Source organism: Ctenocephalides felis, unplaced genomic scaffold (assembly GCF_003426905.1).
Source record: "Ctenocephalides felis isolate EL2017-DRISC unplaced genomic scaffold, ASM342690v1 CF-g0.4_SCAFFOLD_01886, whole genome shotgun sequence".
NCBI lineage: Eukaryota > Metazoa > Arthropoda > Insecta > Siphonaptera > Pulicidae > Ctenocephalides > Ctenocephalides felis.
Window position 1 is genome coordinate 181,756,956 of NW_020538040.1, and position 25,314 is coordinate 181,782,269.

Below are 25,314 nucleotides of genomic sequence, written 5' to 3' on the forward strand. Positions count from 1 at the left end.
AAATACATAAATATCAGATGCTTTATTTTTAGTATATAATCGCTGTAGTGCTAATGAAGTGGTGAGATGTAGCAATTTTATGAAATCCCAAACATCCCTAAACCTCCTGATTTGATCTGAAGTGACAACCTCTCATGTATGAGAAAGATTAAATACGTTTTGTCAGGCAAGTCAATGAAATAACCGCCGATAGCCATAAATAATACAACACTCCGGGGCACTCTGAGATAATATTAACTAGACTCTAAGTGCTTTTCCATTATGCCGGCATTGTCTGTTTGTGGTGCGCTCGTATTTCCCGATGTAGACTATTATTAATCGAATTAATGAACGAATACCAAATATATATACATATATATTATATATATATATATATATATATATATTATTTGGCGGCTGTATCGTATTATTAAGTCGAGTAATAAGAATAATAACCACTCGGATGCACCCTCAAACCTTGGCTGGTGATGATGCCAAATAGACGCTGACAACACTTCGGCCACGCACGTGTACGATGGGCGACCTTTCCATTTCGAGTACTCAGAAAAATTCAATTTTTGTTAATGCATATATTATTTTATTTTACGTTCATCTAATTGAATTGAACAGAAGAAAAATACTCGTAATTTGATTGCCTTTGTAGTTTTTATAACGAGTGTAATAGACGTTAACTTTGTAAGTACAAATACCAGGTAGATGCATGTTTGTTGAACTCGAACAAAATACGAACTCAATTTTTAGTCATAGATTTAGCTCTGCAACGTTTGAATAAATTTTGTATTTCATAATTATACTACTTCTCATAGGCCTCTGTAATATTGCAAACTGTTCGGTTTGACTAACAACTCTATCATCAAACTCTAGTAAACCTTAGATTTTCCTCGTCATACATTTAGGTCTGCAACGATTAAATAAATCTTGTATTTTGCGATTTAAAAATGGGATTTCCAACGGAAACTGGAAATACTATGGACTTCAGAATACGTGATTAATCATGATTAAAATAAAATCAAGCAAATTTCGCGTATAGATATTTTTATTACATTTTTGACAATCTAAACACTGGTATACTACCAGATCTACTACTGATAATTTTTTTTTGTTTTGTTTTTTTTTTTTAATTTATTTGACTTCGTTAAACAACATTTAGTCATATGTAACTTATAAATATACATGTATAATAAAAAATAAATACAATATATTTTATTGCTAAATTGAATACATTAAAATTTCATAACTATATAATATAAATTCATATAATTTTTTTTCATATTTATATTTTTTTCATACAATTTCATGCAATTGATTTAATTGTACTTTTTTAGACATAGTCATTTGTTTAGCATTTTTTGTCTTTGTTTTTTAAGTATGTTGCATTCAACAATAATATGTTTTATTGTTTCCTCCTCATCCACATTCACAGAACGCAGAAGATTTAATACTTATTTTAGTTAGATGACTTGGAAAGTGACCAACGTTTATTGTGATTATATTTAACGTAGTTATAAATTTCCTATCTTCAGTTTCAACGTTTTTAAACCATGTTTTGAAAGCTTCTAACTTTAGTAGTTATTGTTTTATATGCTTTACCTTTTTTGTGTTATCCCAAATATTCTGCTTCTACTTGTTTTTTTACTAAAATTATCTACATCTCTTTTCAGAGCAAAAACCATTTTTTGCGTTCCATTATTGTTATTTTAATTCGCATTTTTTCCATCTATTCCGTTATGTCCCCGAATCCAGGTAATTTTAATATCACTTATTTTTAATTTTATATTATCCAGTTCAAACCCAATTTCTGTATGAATTGCATCATGAAAAAGATGGTATATATTATAGCTGTTCTTATTTTTAAATCTTTAATATATTTAACTGCGTCTCTAAATTTTGGCGTTTCCTGTAAATCCACGTGTGTTAATAATTTTTAGGACCATTTTTGACAGTTGAAGCGTCGTCCAAGTAGAAATGTAGAATCTGGCGATAGTCCTGGTTAAAACGTATATTGATATTTTACCAAGTGAATTCGTAAGCTCGTCGCAAGAATACGTTTATGGACCTGTGCTCTAAATTCACGGGGCGCATATTGCGGATTCCTGACCGGAATGATCGCATTACAATATTCCTTTTTCTTTTATATCTTTTTACTTTTTTCGTTTTTCCCTTATTTTTTGGCGTTCTACTTTCGTTTCTGGTCTCGGTGTCGTTTCTCGGTGACAGTGATATCTATAGCACATTTGTGCCCGTGTTTCAGTGTTTCAGCCGTTGAATATTTCTCTCTGTTATGTGCATAGAGTCGAGTAGAGTGCTTTATTTAAATGAAATAATGAACTCTGTGGTTTGGAATAAATTACATTTAGATCATGTTACATTCATTCTACATACTTTTTGTGTTTGCTTTCCATTTTGTACCGTATTCTGATTTAGCTTTTTCTGCGCAAAATGCAAAATAGGCATATGTGGATGAACAGATGACGCATGTATCTTTTATACAGTTTTTGTTGCGTTTTACTTGCGACATGGAATGAAAAATTTGTATGAAATCGGTAAAATTATATTCGAAATTTTTATGGATTTCAAAAATATGGACGGAAAGATGTTTGTTCAGAAACAGGAATATGTTTATTAAATTGTCGTAGACTCCAAATTATAAATTTAACAGAGTACTATTTATTAATGTAATCAGTATTTCAAATATAATCGTCTTTCTACCAACAAAAAAGCGTGAACAAGAGAAGTATCGAATCAAAGTATTTATTGAGTGGAAATATCTCATTGGTATTCGTGTGAAGTCTCCTCGACCCATTGATAGATTGCGCGAATTTATGCAGATGGTCTCGTTCGAAATAAATACTAAGTGTAGAACAAAGAGAAAAGCGGACGATCCTAAACACTGATTAAACACCCCTGACAAATCCATCTGTAATACCTATATATAGGATAAGGCACTTGTTGGGATAAATGAATCCGAAAAATGATATTGAGAAATATCATTAAACATTACTTATATCAAAATACTTATTGGAATTTAATTGAATGGAGAATAATATAAAAGTTTATTTGACGTATCATCAAATTATTTATGTCTAAGTTTCGGACATTAATACTTTATATAATTTTGATATATTAATTTGTCTCGTGAGTAATGTAGATACAATTAGAAATTCAACTGCACCAGATAAAAAGCTCGTCTAAGTCGTCGTCCAAACGTATTAGCGTCAGATCTGCTCAGGCCTTTACCACCAAAGCGTCTCAAAAAAAGAATCTGCAATGATTTACTGCAAAATATAATATAACATCTATGAAGGCGCTATCGCAGGATAGCGATCCTTCTCACGCAGACAAATAATATATAACTGTAACAAATGTAGCTACTTTGTTTAGCTTGCTATGAAAAATAAACCAAAAAAAAAGTTTTCTTTTGCAAGACATCCAGATATCAAGCAGTATTGATATCCATTTTTACTTGAAAATATAGATAGAGATATGTTTTCTAGTGGAAATTATCCGGCATTAGCGAGTCAAGTTAAAAATATATAATCACTATTAGAAAACTTCCAAAAACTATTCGGTTGGCTTCTGAGAAAAGTTACATAGTTAAGAAGAATTATCATAGGATTCTTAAGTTCAAATAGAAGTTCAAAATAGAAGTTTAGAATTTTCTTTACATATGTATGTAAGACTAACACTAAAATACTTTAGCTAATTAATTAATTTTTTAAATTAATTCTAACTATATACTTGAATATGATATAGTTTGCGCAAGTATTTTTAAATCTTTCGAATTATTATTAAGAGTATATCTCAATTATGATAAAAAAAGTAATTTTTTTAACGAAAAAATTTATATCCACTAAATATTTGTTCTGTTCACATGTTTTTGTGAATTTGTGATCAGCGTCATTGTTCGTCATTTTATCTTGGAGAAGAAAAGTTTTATTTTTAGTTAATGCTGCATTGTGTAAATTGAATTCTATAGATTGAACTCAAAACGACATTAGTTTTATTATTTGAATTAAAATTATATTCAAATATGACAAAAATAGTTTGTTCAAGTGTTTCTAAACCTGTTAGATTAATTGGTAACGAATAGAATCTCATCAAACAAGTATGTACTCTGTTTTTATATTTTCTACCCATCGTCATTGGTATTTAGTCCATATAACACCTATCTGCTCCAAATACAGCATATATATCTTTACATATATATCCGTATTTTATTCCTCCTGTTTGGCCTAAGTGTGTATCATTCGGTCTTTCGGTGTTTCGGGCTTTTCGGCAACGTTGTTACGTTATCGTAGCGAGCGATCCGGCAGCATTAGCACTCACTTGCGGAAATTAGTGGCTCAGGACGAGCTTCGCGATACAGATTTACAGATCCATCTATACGCGATTTATAACGGGGGAACCATCTAAATCTCTGTGCAATATCATTCAGAAAATTCCTCTGTTTGTAGAATTATTTTTTTATTGAATTCATTATCAGTAATTCACGGATACTTTTATGAGCATTCGCTTATTTGGTGGGGTTAAGACCATACACATTTTCAGAGTTTTTATCGCGTTATCAATCGTAACAGATGGCTATAAAGAGAATCTGTGCCATTTGCAGGGAGTTATATTTCATTACGTTATGGGTTTATCACAAATAAGAGATGTTTTTATCATTTTTTTTATTTAATCCATTTTAAATTTGGATTGGGGTCTTATAAAGTTTTGTAAATCGAAATAGTATTTTATCGAAAAGTAATGCTTTGCGCATTATTGCCGCGTGCAACTGAGCTTTTGTAGAATTCATTATTTTCTGTTGACATTATTTATTTAACATTATCAATATATTATTTAATTATTATAAAATTGACAATAATTTGATGTTGGGACGGACGTCTATCGCCTTTCAATTACTTAAAAATCGTACGGTGTTCAGACTAAATAATAAAATCGAACAAAACAAACATTTTATACTAGTTGATATATTTTTTTATTATAATAACATGTAACATGTTATATAGCAAGTTTGAAGATTATATGAATAAAATATAAATTGTATTCTTGATTCAAGATATGTATTACAAAATATATTTATAGCACAACATGAATTATATAAAATAGATTTTTCATATTTTTAAATGCAAACAATTACATGGTTGACGGTTTCTACCAAAGGTAGATACATTTTATTAACTTACCGTAGGGTAAGTTATAGTAATCGTCCAAAAATCGAAATTGAAAATTTTTGCATTTCTCGACGATTTGAAGGTTTCTGAACTTTTTGACATACCTCATGTGTGTGTGTGTGTATGTATGTATGTATGGATACAATTTTCCAGTCACGTTTTCGGGTGCATGGATCAACCGAAAAATTTTATTTACAAATGTATTGAAATTTTAATTTGCTCGTCAGTAGAGTCCCTTTTTGTATTAGAATTTTGATTTGCTCGTCAGTAGAGTCTCTTTGGTTCTAAAATTTTAATTTGCTCGTCAGCGGAGTTCCCATTTCTATTGACATTCTCAATTGCCCATCAGTAGAGTCCCATTTTGTACTGAAATTTTAAATTTGCTTGTCAGTAGAATTCCTTTTGCATTGACATTTTAAATTTGCTCGTCAGTAGAGGTTCAAAAAATTTTCGATTCCTGTTGATAGGGAGATGTGCTGATTAGTTTTTGGCAAAGACAGGTCCAGCAGTTACCGAGATAAAGAGCAAAGAGTGCAGAAAATAGAAATTGAATTTTAAAATTAGAGAACGGAGCATCCGATTTGAATGATATGAAAAAAATTTAATTTGTAATGATTGGGAGAAGAGATTATTAGTTTTTGGCAAAGGCAGGACCAGCTATTTCGAAGATACAGAGCTAAATGTGCAAAAAATGGCAGTTTTTGAGAGAACTAAGCGTCCGATTTAAATGATTCAAAGAACTTTCTGCTTGTTTTAACAAAATAATTGATTTTGGAAAAAAAATTGTGTCAAATTTTTTTTTCAATTTTTTTTTTTCAAAAAAAATTTTTTTTGTATTTCGAAAATAATTCAGATTTTAATTTTAATTCTGACTAAAGTTCTAATATACTTTAAACAAATAATTTTAACTTTCTAATTCAGTTTATATAATTCTTATAAATATTAGACAATGTTACAATATTTATTTATAATAATCTATTTGAAAACTTTTAAACGTTTCTCGAACATTTTGTTACGGTACGGAAAGTTCCAGCGATTTGCCTTGAGGCACGATGCCATACACCCATAGTTTAAACGTTTATTATAGATTCCTTTCTTAGAATTATAAAAAAAATCGATCGTTTGAATAAAGCCAATCAAATAATTGACGACTTTTGCCTATATTTAAATCGCAGTATTGGCTTAACATGGACATATGTATAAATTTATGACGGAGAGCATAAAATATTTGTTGTCACGTGTTCTCCTTCGGTGCTGCGCGACGGTGATACTTTCCGCGATGAAAAGCATTATCGCGCGCTTACACGTATGACTAGATATAGGGAATAGAATAGGAGAATCGAATCAGTCCTCCTCCGCCTTTCACCTTTCAAATGTCTCTCTGAGGTGCAAAGGAGAAAGAGTGGCCGCAAGGAATAGACGAGGATGTCACGTTCAGTTGAGATGTACGCCGGAGCAGACGAACTGTCAAATCGCGTTAGAACGGTAAAAACAGAATTCGAAATCACTGCCGAGACGTAGAACGCTTTTTGGCACACGCACCAATCTATAGGACTTGAAACCACTATAAGAAGAGACACAGGGCAGAGACGTCCAACCCGACCACAGAAGTCTATCGTTCGTGCAGAGACAGAAAATATAATTATCGAAGTTATGAAAATCACAAGAGAAATCGAAATATATTCTTTTTTTGTTTTTATCATCATTCTATAATTTTGGCATACTTCAGTGAAATGAATGATTTGATTTTCAGTAATTATACTGTCTAAAATAAATGAATTATATCAAAACACATAAGACGTGGCCGCACCATATTAAACAATCAACTATCTAATTATCATTTAATTATTCAGTAAAATATTCCCAGTTAACTTTTCATTATACTAATATGTTTTTTTACTATTTTTGTCATTTGTCCCATTTTGCCAAATGGGCGGGATAAGAAGGGACAGCCAAGGGGCAAAGAGATCTACTGTCTTTTTTTAATTTTGAAAAAATTTTACGAAATAACAGCTACATTTTTCACCAATGTAAAATACGAATTTTATGTGAACATTATTTACAAAGGTTTTATCATATAAACGTTGATCTGGTATTATAAAAGAAATATTCATCAGAGTTGGAATAAACCATTAAATTAATTTAACTCTTGTGAAATTGCTATTCTGAACTTGTTAATTTTATTTACTGTCTTTATTGCATTTAAATATCTAAATTTTTACATAATTTAATAATTAACAATATTATGGAATAAATTTCCAAACCTCAGTTTTTGTTCAATATATTAAAAATTTGTTATAATTTTTTAAAATTCGTAAAAAAATTTAATATTCTTCAGAATATGTTATATAATTTTATGTTTTTGTCAAACAATAATCACAAAAATTATTAATTTTCATATTATATCATTTTATCATAAACTACTTATTATAATTTTGAATGAGGAATCGAAATATTTAGAAGTGTTAGTTACAACAATTCTTTTATTTGAAAATTCTGTATCGAGTTTATATAAGCAATTTAATATTTTTATAATATAAATAATATTGGTATTACGAAATTACTAAAAGTACTTCTTGAAATTTTATCACATAATTCCTTTTATAAAATTGAGTCAATTTTCTACCCCTGACTTTACGACTACAACGATTTCTCTATTATTTCGATATTCTCTTTGTATATATATATCCGAAAAAATGAGACGATGAACCATGCAGGCAGTAAAACATTTATTTGGAACTCCACAAAATTTTAAATATACTAATGTAAAATAAGTTCTTGATATAATAATGTCTTCAATATCTAAAAATTTTCCTAGCAGCATATCTAAAAATTTAATTGCAGCTTACAAAATTAAAATTAACATGTATAAAATAAATATTAATAAATAACATTTTGTAATATATAATATTTGTTTAGTATAGGGGAACTAGGGGCTTATTGCAACAGTTTCGTTTTGAAATTAATATGTCTTTAGATTCACTGATTATATTTTTACAAAATGAAGATGGATAGATGAACTATTCCTCTACGGAATCAAATAAAAATAGTTTTATAACTATTGTTCAATATTTCATTTCAATTGATATGTTATAATATATAGTTTATTTGGTAGTCCTTTTTAGAGTGGATAAATGCTATTCACAGTTAATAAATTTCTAGAAAATCTGTGGTGTTTCAACTTATCCCCTGTTTGGAGCTTACTACTGGGGCAAGTAGTAACAACGAAAATCAACAATAGTATCTTTGCTTATTTTTAAGAAAATTGATATGTTGCTAAGTTTTTTTTTTCATAAATCAACGTAAATTTGATTAATGAACATATAATATATAGTGTCTTCTTACATAGAAATTCTTATCATAAATTAATTATTACCAGAAAAAATACATTGTCACAACCGTATCCAACGCACACTTTTAAAAACATATCATCATTATGAGTGAGCTAACTTATCTAAGCAAAAACTAATTGCTCGTAAATAATATCTAATGTTCAACTTACAGCTAAATAACAAAAAAGTAATCTATCTGTACACAATTAACAGTTATGATTAGAATTCGGAAAGGAAAAACTTACTTTTGACTCTTTAAGGGGGTTGTTCTTTTTTCGTTACAAAAAATGCAAGGTATTTGTTTTTGTTTTTTCTCGAAATGTATTTATCATAGAGACATGCGGTTTTTTTTAAACAAAAATTACAAAATCATAGAATATTACGTGATTTTCTTTTTTTCTTTTTGCGCCGTCATTTTTTAACCAGGGGGCGCCAAAGTCGGTCTTGCAAAAACGATCTATTTTGCGGTGCCACAGATAAATCCGTTGCGCATCGCCCGAAACAAAAAAAAAAGAAATTACGTTGAAGAAGAAGTTTGTTTCCAGTCCCCCTACCAAAATAAAAGAAAAAAAGCAAAAAGGAAAAAAATGGCAGCTATTTAAAAAAAAAAGTGTCAAAAAAGGCCTTTTTTTGGGGCGAGAAGCTTCGCAAATTTTTTTTGCGTAATGTTATCAAGTTGTTTGAGGTAGGGGGACTCGGTATTGCAGTGGTGAACAAATTAAAAAAAAATGCAAGTCGATCCGACTTGTAGTTTTTGTTTAATTTGTGGCACCGCATTGAAAAAAGTCAATTTGAGAAAAACGTATTTAAAGTTCTTAATATAATGTACTGAATACACCATTTAATTTAATGTATTAAATACACCATGGTGTTCAAAGATGCTGACACATTAAAAAGGTTATGTGCATGAGGTATTATAATGAAAAAGAGGAATCTGGCATACAATAGCTCGCGGAGCGATAAAAAAACGCTTTCAGAGGATCATACGTATAGAGATATATATATATCTATAACTTCGTCAAAAAAATAGATATTGAGATGATTTTTTTTTAAATGATTCTAAGGGTTTTATCTTTCATAATATCAAAAAATCTCAAAACCGAAACAAAGAAAAATAAAAAAAGAACAACCCCCTTAAAAGCAATGCGGTCTATAAATCATGTTAATGTAAGGCACTGACTGAAAGCAATAATGGAAAGTTGGTGGAACAATTATTCTTTATCTTTCTTCCTTCGGACCCTATCTCAAAATCAGTATAGTTTAGCTGTTACGACGACTGTCACTACCGTACCCTAGATCAACCGTACCGGTCTCTCCAATTCAATTTTCCTTTATGACAATAGTATCAACGTTCATCTCGTTTCCAATTCTCGATTCTCTCTCGGTGGAGACACAGGGTTACTCATGTTATCGGTTCCTCGTAGTCGGTGAGACGCCGCATTTCGTGGCTTCGCTTCAATGTGACGATTAGCTGCGAGATGCAACTAATTGGCGCGAATTACAAGCGTCTTAGCTTAATATAAGATCAACCGACAAGAAATTCCATTCTGATTCTGATACACATTCGCACGTGCTGCATCACGATTATTCAAACATTCATTCGAATATAGAATTATAAATATCGTAGGGAATAGAACCCACTGTGTTATACGATAAATAAAATAATAGTGTTGGAATTATGACTCAAGATAATTGCTGGTAAACAAATGTAAAATAAAAGTTTTTATGAAAATTTATTTTGTTTAAAAAAATTTCCTAATTTTGGGATGGAATCCAATTGTGATTTATTTTTTTTATTGATTAGATCTTGATATGACAAATTAAAATTAAATAAAAATCATAATTATGCCTCATGAAATATTGCTGATTAAGCAAATGTAAGTATTTAATTTTATTCAATAATTTATTACGTTTAAAAATATTATCATTCAAGTATTTTGTAAATTTTTATTAGTAGTGTATTGCTAAAATTATTCTCAATACGGTACAAGAATTTTAAGTTGTTTACTTTAGTTGCAATATAATAAAATATTTGTTCAACATTTGATATAAGTTATAAATATTTTAACAAAAAATATTATTTATTAAAAAAATTATGCAGCACTTACAAATCTTATATTTTAATGTCTCTAATATAAAAGCCTATAATATACAGTTTGAAGCAATATTATGTAAAGATATAGCAATAATTAAAATAAAAATAGAACGGTCAGCTACCTATTTCAAGAAGGATTATAATTGTTATTTCAATTTTAAATAGTGGAATATATATATATATATATATATATATATATATATATATATATATATATATATATTCTCGAAACTCGAAACGTATAAAAAATTAAATAAATTCTTTACATTCGACGCATTGGCTGTTTTATTCATTTCAATATATATATATATATATATATATATATATATATATATATATATATATATATTAGGGTGGTCCTTAAAATGGTCATTTTTAAATTTTCTTGCTCCCAGGGGCTCAAATGGTTCCAAATGGATAAAAAACAATTCTCCGAAAATTTTAGCTCTTAATATTAACGTTTAGATAGAGCGCAATTCAATCAAAGTTTGTATGGAAAAAGAATTAAAAAAATTTTGAAAATTAAAAAAAAAAGTTTTAGTTATAACATGAGTTCTATTCATTCATTTATTCGCTAAATTACATCTAAAAGCATTTTTTAAATTTTTAAGAATTTTTCCCTGCTGATTCCATACAAAACCTTGATTGAATTGCGCTCTATCTAAACGTTAATATTGAGGGCTAAAACTTTCGGAAAATTGTTTTTTATCTATTTGGAACCATTTGAGCCCCTGGGAGCAAGGAAATTCGAAAATGACCATTTTAAGGACCACCCTAATATATATATATATATATATATATATATATATATATATATATATATACATTTGAGTTAAAAAGTCGGGCGTTACATCAATAAAAATGAGAGTTTTTAGAAATTTATTTAAAATCTATACGTTTCGGCTAGCATCTTAGGCTTCATTCAGTGGCAATCAATTTAACTATAAAAAATCAAACTAAATAAATATTATATAAGAAATTTAATACAGAAATATATTTGTATAAATAACTATTACGATTAAATCCAAGCAATTATTATTAGGAACACTGAAGCAAAATATATAAGTAAGGTTTTCGGTTGAAATTAATGTTAAAAATTAATACTATGTGCAGTTGTTGAAGTACAAAGACTGAAATAAGCCCAAATATTTTAAAGTAAATAAAACAAAAAGTTTTTAATCCAACATTAGCATTAATAATTTATTTAAAAACATAAGTATATAGATCATTCTTATTATTAAAATTCTATTTCCCGGATCTTCGAAATATAATTCATGAATGCTTTTTCTATGACAAAATAAACAAAGTTTGAAAAAGTGAAGAAAAATGTACTCGTAAAGTTCGCCCAGTTAGATATAAATGTCAACCCGAAATAGTGGGGTCTTCTGGGCCGGAAAAGGAAGCCGCATGCACGTGTCAGGCGCATGGCAAATTTACGAACAATGAATTTGCTTATTATTATTATTACTATCACTATAACTTTGATTTTTCATTGCTGTCTCTGAAATTCTGGCAAGAGATGAATTATGAATCATTTTCATTGAGGGCGGAAAGTGGATACATTTTGGTATTATAACTAAAAAGGAGAAGGAAATATTTTTCTTGAATTTTGTACCGTGGGTCAATTATGTAAAGGATAATTGTATCTATGTATTTAATTTTAATTTAATAAATATCTATTTAAAATTGAATATACAGTTAATAATAAAATTATTAATATTTAGCAAAAAATATTTTAAGGTTACATCCTCGTGTGCTAATAGTTATATACTGTATGTGTATTATCATAGCAAGAGTTATTTGAAAAAAATAATTATTTATTATAATATATGTTCAAATATACTATATCTCACAAATCAGATATATTGTCTGGTGTATGAGATCACAATGAATATTATTGCAAATACTTTATAATAGTTGATTTTTAACTCTATTTAAACATTTTTATATAAAAAAATGTCAAAAAGTGACAATAACATTAATCTTTACCTACGTAAACATTCAAATTAATTTAGTTTATGTTTATTATTTACATTTGCTTTAAATTTTAAATCTAGTTAAATATCTAACTAATTTTATTTTGTTCGTTTCGTAAAATTGTTGTATCTGGTCTACCTACCCTAATTTGGTAAAATTATCTTACTTAAATTTATTACTTTTTTATTATCATTATTATTTGTATTATTATTATTATTATTTATATTATTATTATTTCTTCTATTACATATATATATATATATATATATATATGATTTAGTAGTATATATATATATATATATATATATATATATATATATATATATATTATTGTTGTGATAGCAGAATGAATAGTTTATAGAGTTATATGTAATTTTGATTGCTGTTTATTAATTAATAAAAAAATCATAAATAAAATATGATTTATTCATAAAATTTAGTAAATTATGAAATTAATACGTACTACCATGCTAGTTTAAATAAAATAATCAATTTTTTCAACAATCATATTACGTTGGATTTAAATTATTTTTATGGTGATAAATATGTAGAGCACTGCAGAATTACAGAAATATATAAATTCCTTAACAGAATTTTGTTTCAATATATTTTGATTTTTTCATTTATATGGAATATTTGTAAACAACAACATACTTCAATAATGGTGTATACTAAACATAGTATATGTACCTTTATTATTTGGCACATTAATTGAATAATTATAAACAAGCGTTGAATAACATGTTTATAGTAATGCAAAATAATTTATATGGTGTAAGATTGTTTATTTAGATAATTAAGTAATATTAGTAAATATTATTATTTAGATGATTAACTTTAACTAAAAGTCATTAGCTTTGTTATATTAGACACATGATAAATGTTCTTGCAGTAACAATATGAATACAAAATTCTAAATTGGATTTCACCAATTAAGTCAAGGATACTTGCTTGTCTTGCTAACATAATAAATTTATTATCCTCAAATATTGCTTTGATCCGATATGATACTTAAATAACTTGAATGCGTATATGGAAGTATGCAAATCGGGCGTTTCTACACTGTTTGTAAGTTGTCCATTTATATTAAATTTTAATCAATGATTTTTATGTTCTGATTCAGGCCACGGCGGTGTAAATCAATTGGGCGGCGTTTTCGTCAACGGCAGGCCCCTGCCCGACGTCGTCAGACAGAGAATCGTCGAACTGGCGCACAACGGAGTCAGGCCCTGCGACATTTCACGGCAGCTCAGGGTCAGCCACGGATGCGTCTCCAAAATACTGTCCAGGTGAATATTATAATATTAATATGACAATAATATAATATAATATCCATCCAATAGTAAAAAAATAGTGGATAATGGCATTCTGAGAACACGCTTAAACACCAATACAAAATTGTTTTATATTTAAAACGATGTTTCTTACTTTATGTGTTTTGTTGTGAATTATTTGTATGGTAAGTTACTAAAAATGATTTTACATTTTTTATTTCTGTCTTTAAACATATCACTTTATTTTTGTTTCTATCTTTATACATTTTGACGTTGCGTTTAATGTTATTCGTTTATTACTTGCTGTTTTTTAATTCTTTGTAATTTATAATATTCTTATTTTAATTTCTATTATTTTTTATTTTTTACTCAAGATAAATCAAACCCGGACTCGAAATGTTTGCAAAAAAAATCATTGTTTTTCACTAAAATTTTGTTGTTGGATGAATGCCTGAAAATATGTTATCATAAATATTTTGCCAATACATATGATGTATATACACATCACTATTCGTATAACTACATATATAAACGTAAATGTTTAAAAATTTTGTATTATTACATTTTCATTTATTTGTTACGTTTTAAGCTTTTAATGGATTAAAGTAACTATAATTAATCAACCCAACTTATTTAGTCTCATATTGAATATGTAGTTTTAATAGTTTTCACTACTTAAAGGTTTTAGATCAATATAATTAAATTTATTGGAATTATTAAAATAACAGTACAGTCTAGTTCGGATGTTTCAACCTAATCTGTATTCAAATTTACCGGCTTGTGCAAAAACGATTTCACACTGGTAATCAGATACTATCCCTCTTCACTTCTATTACATTAATATAATATTATAATATACATTTTTGTATATATTTCGTATAATTCATAACATGAATATTTTGATAATCAAGTTGCAGTTATTTTGTAATTGATCAATATATTTTTCTATATGTCATGTAGTACTCATCTGGCAACCGCGGGTCGCTGCCTATGCATCCCGCGAAATTTAAAATTATTTAAATTAGAGCTAAATCTGAGATATAAAAATTATTTATAATATTTAAACAATATTATTATATATTATTATTATATTAATAGAATTATTCTGTTAATGATACTATATTATTATTATGTTAATAGAATTATTATATTAATAGAAGTATATTATTATATTATATTATATTATATTAGTAGAATAATATATATATATATATATATATATATATATATATATTAAATGGTAGAGTCTTGGATTTGTGAATGAGGCTGAAAAGTAACTCATAAATTAAATTTTTGATAAAATCTTTTTTAGTAAAAAAGTGCTAACGTATATTCAACCATACAGGTAATTAATTCAATGTTGTCTTTAACTTTTTCTTGAAACTTTCCAAAACTTTCAAAAAAAAATTTTTATTATTTTTAATATCCTGTTATATAATTCACTCATTTATTTTTATCATTTTCATTTTAATCATATTATCATATTTCTGTACATTAATTTTTCAACTATTTTATTAATTAAAAAACCCATTTTCTTTTCTTAAACATATTGTTTGCTTAAATATTATCAAGATCAGGTTTCTTGACAGATGTCCTGAAGATGGAACGTACCCAGTTCCGAAACGTCGACAGTAAATAAACAAATGGAGAAATAGTTTATTAAAAACTTTTTTTGTTTTTTATTACTTTTTGGATTCTTGTTCGAAACTTTACACACACACATATATATATATATATATATATATATATATATATATATAAAGAGAATATTAATTATAATTCTAAAAACTTTTATTAGATTTCATTAATTAACGCTATTAATTATTATAATTAATATAACACAGCAAATTATTTCGATGTGTCCAAATGTGTATTCAAATTTACCGGCTTGTGCAAAAACGAATTGACATTTGCAACGAATTATTTTTTTCACTTAGATTTTATTCATTTACGTTAATTTTACTATATATTGTATCGTTAGTAACATAAATATTTTAATATTGAAATTGCAGTTGTTTTGTATTTTATCAATAATTGTTTTGATATGTCACTAATCAAAATCGATATGTCATTGTCGATTTGGCAACCGCCGACCTACTCGGTATAATATATAAAACTCTTATGAATTCGATATAGTTATGAGACAAAGGTTTTATTTATAATATTTGAAACTGTTGTAGTGTATAAATAGTCGAAACTATAAATGATATCGTAATTGTTTATTTTAATTTGATATTTTGTTTACGTTTGCACGTTGGCTACTCTGGCGGGTGTTCGCCGCCCGACCGTCCTTTATCGCTTTCGCTCTCTTTATCCTCTGACTTTCGTAGTGGACGGTTCTCCTAGTTCTCTTTGTGAAGTGATCCAGAGTGTGCAAGTGGTTCAGTAAATTCTAAATAGCGTTCAGTGATTTTCTTTAATTAGTTCTTACTAGAATATTTATTAATTCGTCGTACGAGTTTAAAAAATGGATTCGAATAAAGATTTAAACAAAAAATCTGTACGCCGTTCCAAAACACCTGAACGAGCAACATCGGATACATCTCTGCAAATGACTGCGACTGAAGATACTGCAGACATTGTAAGTACTTTTATGCATTATTACAATGGTTGGCGATTTGCGATGTCGAACATATTTATACTTACGATTAGTAGATGAACGTGTTTGATCTCATCATTTTGTGAATAAAGTTTTTGCCGCCTTTGTGTGATCTCGCCTAGAGCGCTTCCAAGATTGTATACATATTTTATGAAATGCTTTCCAGTTTTGTAGTTTATTGAATAATGAACGATTATGGCAAACGAGTCAAGTTGACGATTTCTCATATTGAACATATTTATTCTTAAGTAGATGAACGTTTTTGGTCTAATCCTTTTGTGAGTAAAGTTTGTGGCGCCATTTTATGATCTCGTCCAGAGTGCATTCAGGACTGTATACATATTTTATCAACTGTTTCGCTAACTTTTTGCACGAGCTTTATTGAAATAATGAACGATTTTGGCTTAAATAAGTAGAGTTTTAATTTTCATACATTATATATTGTGATATAGTTGTGTAATTTTTTTTGCATAACGTTCAACGACGGTATATCGTTCATTTGGTATATTGGTTTTCTGTTTCGGCTGCCATTTTGCCATGTTTGTTTGGGCTTGGATTAATACATGTATGCACATACATTAGATTAATTAGCATTTGATTTAATTTACTATGACGTTCCTCATTTTTCGTACTTTTTCATATTTGAGTTAAAAAATAAAAGAATTTTTTTAATTTATTATTAATTTCGTTATATGTATATTAAATTTTGGCTCTACTTTATGTTGTACTTGTACTCAATTTTGTACTGTTTTACGATGATACTATTTAAATATTACCAAAACAAAATTTTGTGTTTTTAAGAATTTTATTTTTGTATGTTATAATTTTTATTTTATTTTACAAGCTTCTTTATAGGCACTCTCTATTGTTACTTTCTAATGCAATTTTACAATTTTAGACGTTCTTTTGATTAATTTAATGACATTTTATATAAGTCATGAATGGTTGTAATTGACTTAAATACTATATTACTTGAGAATATACCTTTTGTTATGTTGATGATGAATTCGGAATATATTTATTAGCTTTGCAGTTTTTATACAATTACTTTGACATCATTTGAACATGTTATTACTCGACTTTTTGAATTTAAGGTATGCACACAAAATGTGTTGTGATGTTACATTACATATTAAAATATACATATAAATTTATTGAAATAATTTAATGTTCTACAATAATTTTTTTTAAATAAAAATATCATAAAAATCATTAGTTTTAATACTTCTATACTGTTTTCGAGACATTGCAAATTGTCGACCATTGTTGCTATATAATTATTTCATATACTATTTTTTTTTTAGTCGATTGGTGGTGATTGGTCGCTTTCAGACATCCCATCATCGGAATTAATTGTGGAACCTCCTGCTGATTTTGGACTACTAAGGGTGTCTGCGATCGCAATAGCTTCATCACCTTGCCTGTTGTCTGATAAAGGAACAAAAAATAGCGAAGAAGTTACCTCATTTGATGAACAATCTTCCAAAGCTAATGAGTCGAGTGCTTTATCGCTGCAAATTGATTGTGACGCACAAGATCCTATACCGATATCCGTTTTATGTTCTGCGCGTGTTTTGCAAGATACTGCATCGGAAGTCGATTGCAACATTATTAGTAATTCCGAAACCGTTACTACCGCCGAAGATACCCCAGAGATTTGTAGCCCAGTCAATGTGCCTGAAAGCATTCCTGAAGACGAAGCTAAGGACAAGCCAGAAGTCGAGTCAGAAGTCGAGTCAGAAGTCGAGCCAGAAGTCGAGCCAGAAGTCGAGCCAGAAGTCGAGCCAGAAGTCGAGCCAGAAGTCGAGCCAGAAGTCGAGCAAGTAGTCGAGCCAGAAGTCGAGCAAGTAGTCGAGCCAGAAGTCGAGCAAGTAGTCGAGCAAGAAATCGAGCCAGAAGTCGAGCCAGAAGTTGAGCCCGAAGTTAAATCTGATGCTGAACTTGAGCACGAATCTGAAGACACATTTGTTAGAGAAATGAAAAAAATTAAATCAGACAAATCTATCAGTTATGAACCAGAATCCAAATCAACAACTTTCGGTGATACATCCAGTGTTTTATCAAGTAGCGTCGCAAGTGTTAAGGCGGTCGTAGAATCTGCAGAGATGTCATTCTCGAGCGTGTCATCCTCGAGCGTGCCTCTCGAATCAACAGGAGCGGTACCAAAGAAGATAACGGATGAAGGCAGAAGAAAACTAACGACATCCGACCAATCGAAAATTTTCAAACCAAAGATCAAGTTACCAAAAGGCGCAATTACTGATAGGGGTATTTATTATGAGTGTGTATCGAATTCCGATTCTGATGGCTTAGTCAAAATCTCTGTGACAACCATTTTTGATAATAAGCACTTAGTGTCTGACACCAGTTCTATTGCTCAAGTAGCTTCGCCTATTGAGCTGGCTCCAAAAACAACAGCAGAATTAATTCAAACAGAATCGATTCAAACCGCTAGTTGCACGTCGAAAAAACGGTCTGCTAAAGATAAAAATGTTGATTCCGACGCTGGCGCAAGGAGACAATCATCTAACTTGGAGCGGAAGCGATCGAAATCGGCATGCGCCATCCTTCTAAAGGATTGTCGAAAATCATATTACGATCGACGTTCGGATTCAGGTAACGAAACATCTCCATCCAACAATGACGACCTTGAATTCATAGATAAAGAACACTCGTTAAAGGAGTTAGGATTTAACCCAGATATCGTTCTTGACTGTGATGTAGTACGACTGCCAGAAAAGACTGACTTATATCATACTATAATAAATCAAATTTTTAATCACGAGTACCCAGATTATATACTCTACATAGACGAAGAACCATTTTTTTGTCACTTTTTAGTTCTGTCCTGTTACACGGACTTGTTTACAAGATCTAATACTCATAAAAGCGAAAGATTATCATCATCAGAAATTACAATAGATGTTTTGAACGAAATCTACCGGTGGATGACTTTGACTAATAAAGATAGTAAACTTTTGTTAAACAGGAAGAACATATTGAATATTTTGAGAGGGGCTCGAGCGATGGCAGTTAAACAGCTGGAAGAACAATGTTGGGCATATATAGACAGCCGTCTAATATTTAATGAGAACACTGCAATTCAACTTTATCTAGATGCAATAGCTTTAGAAGAACAGAGCATAGTGGACTTAATGCTACAGAGGATATCAAGAATATTTTTAACGTTTGTCGGAACTTCAGATTATCTGAATCTGGAGATTCATCAATTATATCCTATAATAAGTTCGAGTTATATTTGCGTCAATTACGAATTAGAAGTCATGCTATCTGTTGTGCGTTGGCTGATGCATGACTGGGATAATAGAAAAGTGTACGATGAATTACTTATGGCATTGATTAGGTTTGGCTTTATATTGCCACGAACTTTAGTGAAAATTGTGCAGGACATGAATTATCCGGAAGTGATGGAAGTTATGAGAAACGATGTAATCGACACTATGAGACAAGATGGACTAAATTTCAGCATTTACCGGTTTTGGAATGAAAATGTTTGGCCAAGGCGCTATGAAGGGATGAAGGAGCTTGACAGCGAACAACCGGCGCCCAGGTATTTCTTTAGATCAAGGGCAGAGTATCATGAGTCTTACAGCCACTTTTTAAATTACTTGGAACGAATAAAGAATGCGACATTGCAGAATAATAAAATAATGAATAATTTAATGTTCCATCCGCAAGAGAATTCCGGTGCCGATATCGGAAACAGTTTGAATTTAGCCGTTCATTTCGATCCTGCACTCGATGAAAGGTCGAGATCAAGTAGTCGAACGAATCTAGTCTTCAGCGGATTGGGCAGACTAGCGCTGCATTTTGATGTTCCACCGGCACTTACTCCACATCCGAATATAAAGGAGTTGCCGACTGAAGCGGATGTCGAACCTGAAGAGATTGCCGATGCATCTAGTGCCTCTCATCATATTCAATCCCCAAGGATTGAGCGAACACAAACCGAGAATTTAGATATGCATTTATCTCTAGAAATAACTGAAACTCGACGGATGGTAACTCACACCGAACCTTCCATTCGCCCACACACGTCAAGTAATGAACAATACGAAACTTATAACCGTATAGAATCCAGATATTTCAGACCTTTTGTAGATCGTTCTTTCGAAAGCGACGATTCTGATTATGATATTGCGAAAAAGTGAAGTCCTTTCGATGATGATGTCCTATTTTTATATTTTATCATTCCCAATTCCTAATTTTCTACTATTCTCATAAATGTGCATGTATAAATTTATTATCAATAACATTTGCAAAATTTACTTGTGCAGTACTATGAAATTAAAGCACTTGTTTTATATTTTGGTTTCACTAGAAAATTCACACATATATATTTATTATAAATGCACATTACTTATTTATTTCGTATGACTTATTTATATCTGGAACATTACATAATGTCATTATCAATTATTCAGTATTTTATTATAATTTTTTAATGCTTTCATTACCATTAAATAAAATAATTTAAAATGTAGAAAATAGATAAATAAATTTATAATGAATACCTATCTGTGTATTATTTAACAATAAATAATACATTTTTTATAACCTTGCTTTGATCAAAATATGTTTTTCAGATTTTAATTTTGATCAAGTATTTTACTTCGAAATTAATAAATCATGAGTATGAATAACACCAATTAAAAAGCTTTGTAGTTACAAATTACAGATTTACTGAATTTATTGAACGTACATCAAATCAGAAAATAACAAAAATTTTAATGTGATATATAATACACTTGCATACTGTCTCTATCAGTAAACTGATACAAACTCTGAACAATATTTAATTGAATATAAAAAATATATTGGTTTTGTATGATACTATGCATGAATTTTTGTCAGGGTCAGAGACCTTCGGACAGCAGTTTCTGTCTAATTAAAAAGATTACTTAACAATCATGAGACTAGTAAATTTTTAGCTATATTTCACTGTACCTTCAACAAAGACTTTGTCTGAGAGAGCTTACCTAATTCTAAAGAAAATAATTCGTAACCAGACAAATTAATGTTCTCAATTATCAAATGTACAAAATTCCAGGTATTATGAAACGGGGAGCTTTAAGGCCGGTGTAATAGGTGGTTCTAAGCCAAAAGTTGCAACACCCCCCGTGGTCGATGCGATTGCAAATTATAAGCGCGAAAATCCAACAATGTTCGCATGGGAGATCAGGGATCGGCTGCTGGCGGAGGGCATCTGCTCACAGGACAACGTACCATCCGTTTCGTCGATCAACAGGTTAGTTAATAAATCAATTTTTATTTTTATATTCGATTGACTGTTGATATTACTAGCACTAGTGAATATGATAGTTAAGGGTTGAAATGCGGTCTGGAAAACTTATCTATTCACTAGCAAATTTCGATCAATTTGAATATACATATTATATTTATTCTTTTTCAAATTACAAAAACGTTCTTTGCCTAATAAAATCGATATTATATTTTGCCTTTTGACCCCCAATTTTGACTTTAGTTTCGTGTTCAGAGGTAAAAACTGCATTAGAAAACATATTTCACACACTCAATAAAGAAAAGTTTTTTTTGTGGATCATCTGTTATTATATTGTATATTAAACAGAACAGTTTTTCGACGTAAAGTAAATTTTCTTGTAAAACTATTATTCGTACCTACTGCCGCTGTCAGGATAGTTTTTCAAAACATTTAGTTCATCAATCAAAGACATAGTTTTGGATATTTGTTCGAATGTTAAATTTTGTTCTTTGGAGATTTCTATTGCGAAATTAGCAATTTAGTTGTCAGTCTCTTCTAATTTAAAAAGTTTTCATGAAAATGAAATCCTCAAACCTGACGATGCAAATTCTAAAATCTAACAACGCATAGTAAAATTCAGTAATAACAAAGCAGTGACGCAACTTCTAAATTAAAACGAGGTGTGAGTGTATTTAATCAGCCGTTGCATAAACATACTGTTGAATATTATTCTCTATCTTAATACAATAACCTTTATGAATCCGAAATAAAAGGTCGCAAAGGGAACCGAAATGTTCCTGACCTCATATTGTCATACTTAAATCGTGTCCCCTATCCTGTATCGCCTGTAGCGCGGCGTTCTTGCTCTTGGAAAACGATCGAGTCCTCGTCCTCGTCCTCGTCCTCGGCTGGTCGGCACTGATATGTATTAATGAACTAGTGCCTGGGGACCTTTTCGAGCGGCCCCAGCCCCATCGCAATCGCAAACATCACCGACATGCCCGACATGCTATATACTTGCACACATACGAATACATACATTCAGAAAGTAGTAAATTAAATGTCACTATCATCACACCCTTGGTGCAAATAACCCCTGCCTGCAGCACCCTCGCGGATTTACTTGCTCCTCTATATGCTACATCTATTAAAATAAAATATCTGTTAGATTTAATCGGATAACACTTATGTCGGAATTGGTGAAATAGAGGCAGTTAGTTGACATTGCGTAAACAAATATTAAATGAATTCAATATTTAAATATGGATACATTATTCTTTATTCGCGTGAAGGGTAATCCAATATTGTTGGATTCAATTTTAATATATGAACTTTCTAAAAATTTTGATAAATAATTAAAATTAAAATTGTAGGGATCTTCGAAATAAAGCAGATATTATTTGAACCTTGAAAATATATTTTTATTCAATTTTGAATATAAGAAATAATGAATATACATATGATTATTAATCCTTTTAATAGTTTTAATTAAATTTAAAAAAATATGAACTATACACAAAAATATTAAAAATAGTTTGTTTCAATGATAATTTCATATGTTGAAATAACAACAGGGATATGTTTATACAAAGAGGATTTATATAATTAGAAATAGATGAAATTTTTAGCCCGATACTTCAATCAGTTGATTTTAATTTTCCAGATTTATTTTTTACGCCTTATTGTTAGTGCAGAATATTCATTTACTTCGTTTCTTAAAAAAAGGAATAGATATATTAAAAAAAAATATTAAAGTTTCCGTGAAGTAAATACTCATTTTGTTATTATTTTAAAATGGCGGTTTTAGTACTATTATATATCGAGTAGAGCTTTTACGTACTAAATATTTAATGAAGTCTATTTCTATATTACGAAATTATATCTATCAGACATAATTTGTTTTGAAAACTAAAATAGTTACACCAATGAAATAAAATAATTACTTCACTAATAAATACAATATTATTTTTTTATTTCAAAATGACCGTTTTTAGTACTGTGGAGTGCAAATTTTCGTCGTATTAGATAATTAAACGATAAGACAGTCAAATTTATGTTAAAAGTTGAAATAATCCTGTGTCTGTGTACAAATTTAAGGAAGTCATTCCGTTAATCTAATATGGAGAACAAAAACGACAATAACGAAGAAGTTATTCACACTGTTTGCTTTCCGTTTTGCTGCTGTTGCTGCTGTTGCTGGCGTTATGTCCGTTTCCTGATTCTCGCACACAAAAAGCTATCTGAGCGATATTTTATCATTTTTACTCTGGGGTAATGAGTGCTATTTTACCCTGACTTCATCCAATTCGTCCCATCTGTCTCCGGAATTGCAAAAGTTTCCTCAGAGCAACCCATATACACTCATAGATTTAATTGTTTTACACGTAAAACTTTTCTGATCATACTCTACGTTTTATATGAAATTTCCTCTCGATTCCAAGGTTCGATGCGTTGTTGAAAAGTTCCATAAAACAAATTTTAAATTTCAAATTAAAGCTTAAAAATAAAGAGCAGGTAAAGATGCTGCAGCTGGATATTTTGACGTATTTAAGTCATTCAGTAAACGGCTGCTGTAGCTTTTTTTCTAAATCGTTTTGTATTTTTACGTTTTTAATCGGAATTGGATTTATTTATTCCGTATTTTTATAAACAGTACAAGTAAACACAAGAAAAAAAATTAAAATAACTGTATTCAAAATCGTAATTGTAATTGAATTTATTTATTCAGTAGGATCATATAAACAGAAGTTGATGATAATTAAAATTAATTATGTTCATAATCTTTTCTTTTTCTTTAATATTAATTATTAGAGATTACTTAGAAAATATTCTACTAAAATGATTTTTGAAAATTCATATAGGATCATTAGTGATTACTAATGAATCTAGAACAACAATTTGATATTTAAATTCTTAATGTAAAAATGCATTAATGTTACTTACTTACAAAAATAATTATGCTTAGTATCTTTTGTCTCCTTTATTAAAATTTATTTGGAAATAATCAAAAATACTTTAATTCACTAATTTTTAAAAGTCATATAGAATTATTAGTGTCAATCAATTATGAATCAAACCATCAATTATGAATTCAATACGATTGATTAAATGTGGTTAACCGATCATTTCTATTTCTTAAGAATTCGATAGTTTGAAATCTATCTTAGCGACGGTTACGTTTATACGAGTGTAAGGCATAACTTAAGCATCTGATTTTTGCAATGACAATGGCATATCTCTTGAAGTGATCTATTCTGGTTTCTGGCTTTGATATCATTCGAATTTAAAACTTGAATCGTTCGTATAAATAATTTTCCGGCTCATGTTTTGTTGCCTATTGATCCGTGCTTGAATTCCCTCAACACCGTTTGCAATATTTTCCATACTATCCTCGTAGCTTCGTAGCCTTTCCGTCGCCCCGTTTCGCTCGCACTGCCAGCGATGCTATTTAATCACGTCCCAGTACAGGTCCGTTGCCATCAAAGCTCCGTTGAAGAAGTTGTTTCGATGGCGAGAGGAAGTGTACAGTGTACTCCTCAAACCTCAGAACTGACATTTACTTCGCTTTCTTCGAACGAAACTGCTGGCCGAAGGATGAGATGAGGACTTGCGTATAAA

General features: G+C 29.6%; 1 protein-coding gene across 1 annotated transcript in view; it reads left to right on the forward strand.

The window, feature by feature from the left end:
* The window catches only part of LOC113376484 (paired box protein Pax-5), an 82,557-nt gene that overhangs the window by 8,393 nt on the left and 48,850 nt on the right, over positions 1–25,314 (forward strand). The window contains exons 2-3 of the mRNA XM_026616416.1: positions 13,702–13,867; positions 21,523–21,720. Coding sequence (XP_026472201.1) covers positions 13,702–13,867; positions 21,523–21,720 — 364 coding nt within the window. The remainder of the gene's footprint in view (positions 1–13,701; positions 13,868–21,522; positions 21,721–25,314) is intronic.